The 5,365-nt window shown below is 42.2% G+C and overlaps 1 protein-coding gene across 5 annotated transcripts in view; it reads right to left on the bottom strand.

Moving 5' to 3' along the window:
- Positions 1-485: 485 nt before the first annotated feature.
- pbx4 (pre-B-cell leukemia transcription factor 4) overlaps positions 486-5,365 on the bottom strand; it is a 30,597-nt gene continuing 25,717 nt past the window's right edge. For all 5 annotated transcript variants that reach the window (XM_089018529.1, XM_089018530.1, XM_089018528.1 and 2 more), the window contains 2 exons: positions 4,646-4,732; positions 486-3,425 (listed from right to left, as the gene is read on the bottom strand). In XM_089018529.1, the coding sequence (XP_088874655.1) occupies positions 3,336-3,425; positions 4,646-4,732 (177 nt within the window). In that variant the 3' untranslated portion in view covers positions 486-3,335. The remainder of the gene's footprint in view (positions 3,426-4,645; positions 4,733-5,365) is intronic.

Raw genomic sequence — 5,365 nt, 5'->3', positions numbered from 1 at the left:
CAGAATTTTAACATGCAGTTAATTTTTACGTAAATGTTATGCTATCACAGAAATACAGGATGGAGCTTCATCTTGTCATCTGCTGAAAATACAAGTCGAATTTCAAGTGTCATCTTGGCACCGCTCTGGTTACCGGAAGTGATGTTAGAGTCGCCAACCTGACCGCTCAACTCAACTCACCTCAATTTAATCTTGGGTCTCTGACATTTGAGGGGTCGGTTCAGCATCAGGTGGATTACAATGCATGGTAAAACCTGTAATGTGCAAGATTATGTAGGTCAAACAAAAAAAAAGATCTCCAATAATGCAGTAGAAAAAAAGCCTCTACCTTTTTAAATCAGTGTCAAAAATACATTTATGGCCACATTAACATTTAAAATAAACTCATTAAGAATAGCAGTTTCGTTTTTAAAGGCCTTAATTTTTTTTCCCTTCAGCCATAAACCAGAAGACATTTCGTGTCATAAAACCGACATGATTCAGACGATGGTGCAATCTCTCCTTTTTATTACATTTGACTATCACAAGAGCAGTTTGTGACAAGTTATAAAATGAAACACTCCTAAAATTTTAAATCAAATATTAGAAGAAAAGAGAAAGGGAAAAAAAAAATCACACTTTTTTTTTTTAATTAAGTTTCTAATAAGAACACTACAATTTGTCATTCTTTCTTTGTTTTTAACTTTCTTTCTAGAACAATTCTAAAGTTGAGGTATAAAAGGAGTTCAGACGGACGCATGAGTCTGAAAACAGCGGTGGGTTTGGAAGCATTGGGGGGGGTTATATATATATACAACAAAGATGGAAAGACAGAGTAGAGGTAGAGAGAGGGGTAAATACAAGGGAAAGAGCGGCGATACAAATATACTAAGAGAACATAAAAAAAGTATAATAATCAAAAGGGCTTTTTTTTAGGGGGGTGGGCATTTGATCCTGTGGAGGCTTTCCCCTCCATCACTTTCATGGAAGCTTCATAGGAACCATCACGTCCACAGCAGCAAACGTCCCGAGCAGGTAACCCCACATTTCCATCCGGTCATGTAACAAAAAGCCTAAATAATAACAATAATAAAAAATAACGTTGATACAGAGTTATATAGTAAATTGTGTGTGTGTTTGTATGTGGTCTTGTAGTATAGGTAGGTGTGTGTGTGGAGGGAGGGGGTGTAAAAAGGCCAAATAAAAATTAGCATCTGAACCCAAACGCCGAGATTATAAAAGCAACAGTGAAATATTACACAAACTGTACAGTGACATCCATTACACAGGTAAAAAAAGAGAGGGAAAGGGGCCCAGGCAGGCAGGGGAGAGGGGAGAGAAACTTGATCACCTTTTAGTGTATTGAAAAGTAACAAAATTCAGGATACCACATTGGATATTTATGGTATTTTTGTTTTCTCTTTGAGGACATTTTTGTCTTTATATCAAGACAATTCTACATTTAACATTAAAGGACAACCGACGTCACATTTTTGTTTCCTAACTGACATCAGAAAAACGTTTTATAGCATCTAAAATACCCAAAACACGCAGTATGATATTTTCAGTCAAATGCAAAACACCAATATTAATGACTTAAAGTATTTCAATTTGAAACCGGAAGTGGCCAGTTTCAGAAGGTCCCGCCCCAATGTTCGTCGTGTCACGGCAAGACGTCTTGCCTTGCTGGAGAATCAAAACAATGGCTTCAGATTCGGAAAATATGCTTTCTTGTTACTCATCTAGTTATGAATATGATTCAAATAGTTCTGAAGAAGAAAGCATACATGTTTGCAATCGATTAAAGAATTTATTCCGTGTCATTTTGAGGCATCAGGGGTGGGAAATGTCGCACCCAAAAAAGGCAGGACATGGTGACAAAGCCATGTAAGGAATTAATCAGCCCGTTTCCACAGGCTGATTAATTCCTTACATGGAGCGTTGTTGCCCTCTTCTGCCTCTTTTTGGTCCTACACAACGTTTTCAGACCAAAGTACAGCAAAATGCATTGACGTGATGGAAGGATTGCTACAATGTGTCCTTTTTTCGGTCAGGAGCGTTCCTTCAGTGATGTAGGGTGAGGACTCGTCACCAACTCAAAAACAAGATTTCCGGAATATTGAGCGCGAGTCTTAAAAGGTAAAATATAGCTATATGCAGTGGAATCTTTGTAAAATACGCTCAGTAGAAGTCATTTGAAGACATTTTACAAATTATGGACACAACTTGTCCGGAGACGTCGGTTGTCCTTTAAAACGTGTTAAAAAATAGCTAAAAAGTGGCTTCCTTTTTTTGGTAACAAGGTTGAGAAGAGACAGACAGATAGCGGTGCTCTCATCTGATTGGCCGGGAGAGGGAAAAAAAATAGTTCATATTTATAAACACTGAAAATAAAATTTCCCCCCTACCCATAAAAAAAAACAAAAAGAAATCGGCATTCATCATCAACATATCATGACTACTAACTGTGGTATTTTTGGTTTTGGTACAACAGGTGATCTTCGTGCATATCGCCATGACGACACACATTACCTTCCGAGCGCCACATGCTCACTTTTTTTGGTCTGACTGGAACACCCACTTTATTCTTTCTCTCCATTTTTCTTAATTAAAAACCAAAGTAAAAAGTGGGAGTGGGCCGGGCTGAATGACGACGAGAACATGCGGCTAAAACGAGCCCTAACATGCATGGAAGACGAGTTTTGTGAGTTTTCCGGGTGGACGCTCTCGCCATCACCAGCCCCTTTCCCTCTCTCGCCCTCTCCGATGAGCTGTTGGCAGCGCGTGGGGATTTTTGGTGGCGGCTGGTGCATTCTTATCCCAAAACAAAAACACACACAAAAATGGTCTTCAATCAGACAAAGTAGCATACCGGGAAAAAAGGTGGTAAATCTCATGGGGGGGAGGGGGGCGATTAGTTCCATCCACTCTTCTTCTTGGTCTGCTAACCGGTTAGCCACGGCTATCCACGCTCATAACAAGGATGCTAACAGTGCAACGCGGTGATACCGATGACGAGCCGGGCGGCGGCGCTTTGGTAAGAGCCTGCTGGGGGTGCTGGGGCGACCAAACCAATTGATGAACAAAGCCACAGGTGAAGAGCGCACGTGTGTGAAGATAATGAGCATATACATACGTACATGTGTGAACATTATGACACGGGTGTGGTAGGAAAGTCCAGAGTTGCGCTGCTGTCCTGTGTTCCAGCACAGTGTGTTTGTTGTGTTCGTGACATGATCCCGTTGTTGAGTCCCGAGATGGGGGGGGGGGGGGGGGTGAGTGACAGAGGGAGCCGCCGAGGCCCTCCCCAAACACCCCTTTCCACCACCAAAAGTGGAAGGCGGAAGACACCTGGATCAGTTGGAGGTGTCTGAGTGGACGCTGCTGGGAGCACCGGGAGGGGAGGTGACAGAGGGGGGGTTGGTGGGGTCCTGCCAGCTGTTAGCCTGAAAGAAATGGGGTTAAAATTAGATTAGATGAGCCTTTATTAGTCTCACAGTGGAGAAATTTACATTTCACAGCAGCAAAAACAAAATACAGGAGCTGCTGTAAAGGCAGCCACTCTCACGGAGTCAAAAACAAACCCGAAAAAACCCAAAATAACAAATAAAGTGACACAACACAAAAGATAGACAAGAATACGTATGTCGTTGTCTTAATTTGCAAAAAAAAAACGGACACTTGACATGGGTTGATGCAATACAGCTACATATATCAATATGACTTTCTTGATACTATGTATGCACTATGTAGTTTCTTTATGAAACGGTTTTGCACATTTACAGTATACAGTTGACATTTTTATTTTACTATGCTTAGAATATCTTGTTTTCTATCCTTTCACCGCCTCCCCACCCCATCCCCCTGTGAAATTGCTGCTGTGGACTGCAAATTTCCCCATTGTGGGACAAATAAAGGTTTTCTGATTCTGATTGAGGCGACGACAGATAATTTGTTTAAAAACATGCGTTAAAAAAAGCTTTTCAATCCAATGATGCAATAATGCTGACGGTGGGCCAATCGCACTAAAACCGTCATTGCTCCCAAGTCACGCAAAACAAAATGAAGAATAATGAGCGACGGTCGGGAGGCGGATCCTCCTATCGAGTCAGATCATATTTAGTGGAAATTCCCCTGGCTTCAAAACGTTGAGAACAACTGTCTGTTTGTCAGTAAGGTGACTGTGAAAAAAAGGAGAATGAAACGCTTTTACAGGATAGATGTCGGCCCCCCTCGCCGAGAGACGCTTTTAGAAAAGACACAAATACCGCAGACCACAGGTACGTGTTTTCGACGCCTGTTTTAATTTGATTCCATGCGTTTGTCTCTGACGCTCATCCTGTAATCCCCCAACGGACGCCGATCGATATTACCCGTGCGATGTACGCATGAGCGTCACACGACGGTGGCAGAATATAAACTTGATGTCATGGGTAAACTCTCGTTGCTGGGAGATTTATTCGGTTTAGCCACATTCTGGATACAAGATTTATTTGACCTAGCGCCGTCTTCTGTAAAAATCAGTTGGAAAACTGGCTAGACTGTTGATCATTGTTTTCCAAACTGCTGGGCATTGCTTCAAATGGTGAAGGAAAAAAAGGGAAAAAAGTGTGGCTGAAAATGGACACCGATGAGTAGTGGGGATGTTTTCGAAAAAGTTACTCACATCCAGGCGACGAGGGGTGTAGAGGCCACTACCTGACAGCTCCTCATAGCCGCCCGTCAGGTGTGTAGCACGGTGCAGGGTATCCACCTGTAAACACACACATTGCATCGTCAATCACAGCAGACGACAAACATGGTCGAGTGAGCGTCCACAACTGTCATCTTGTTGACCACGGAATGTTCCGGGTTCAGCCTAATCATCGCTCCCATGAAACGCACAGTCGCGTTTCCTTTTTTTGGTTGAGGGGAAGGAAAGATGGTAAAAGGACAGAGCCAACGAGATGCACGGAAACCAAAAAGCTCACTGGGGCAGGTTTTGTTCTGTTTGTGCTGGCGGATGGACACTTTCGTGAAAAAGTACCACAATCTTTTTTTCTGGATTTCTGCATAAATTGGTCATAAAATGAAAGCTGAGCGTCATCCAAGTCACAATAGACAAAAACGCTTGCGGAAAAATCCGAAATTGCACGTAGTTAGTCTGAATTTACTTTGGCTTCAAACGTTCCTGAGCTCATCGAGGCATGCCATTGACGTGCAGTGATAAATAGATGCATCATTGCTCAACTGCAGGAGCTACATTGTGAGCATGACCACAATTTGTATAATTTTTGCGGTTTTTTTTTTGTCTAAATATCACACACACACTAATAATAATAAATAGAGAGCTAGAGCGCCAGCTAGCTAGAGCACTAGCTAGCTAGAGAGGTAGATAGATAGCTAG

The sequence above is a fragment of the Hippocampus bargibanti genome, linkage group LG17 (genome assembly GCF_051943395.1).
Source record: "Hippocampus bargibanti isolate YZ-2025 linkage group LG17, ASM5194339v1, whole genome shotgun sequence".
In the NCBI taxonomy this organism is placed as follows: domain Eukaryota; kingdom Metazoa; phylum Chordata; class Actinopteri; order Syngnathiformes; family Syngnathidae; genus Hippocampus; species Hippocampus bargibanti.
This window is presented reverse-complemented; position numbering and strand designations above follow the sequence as displayed.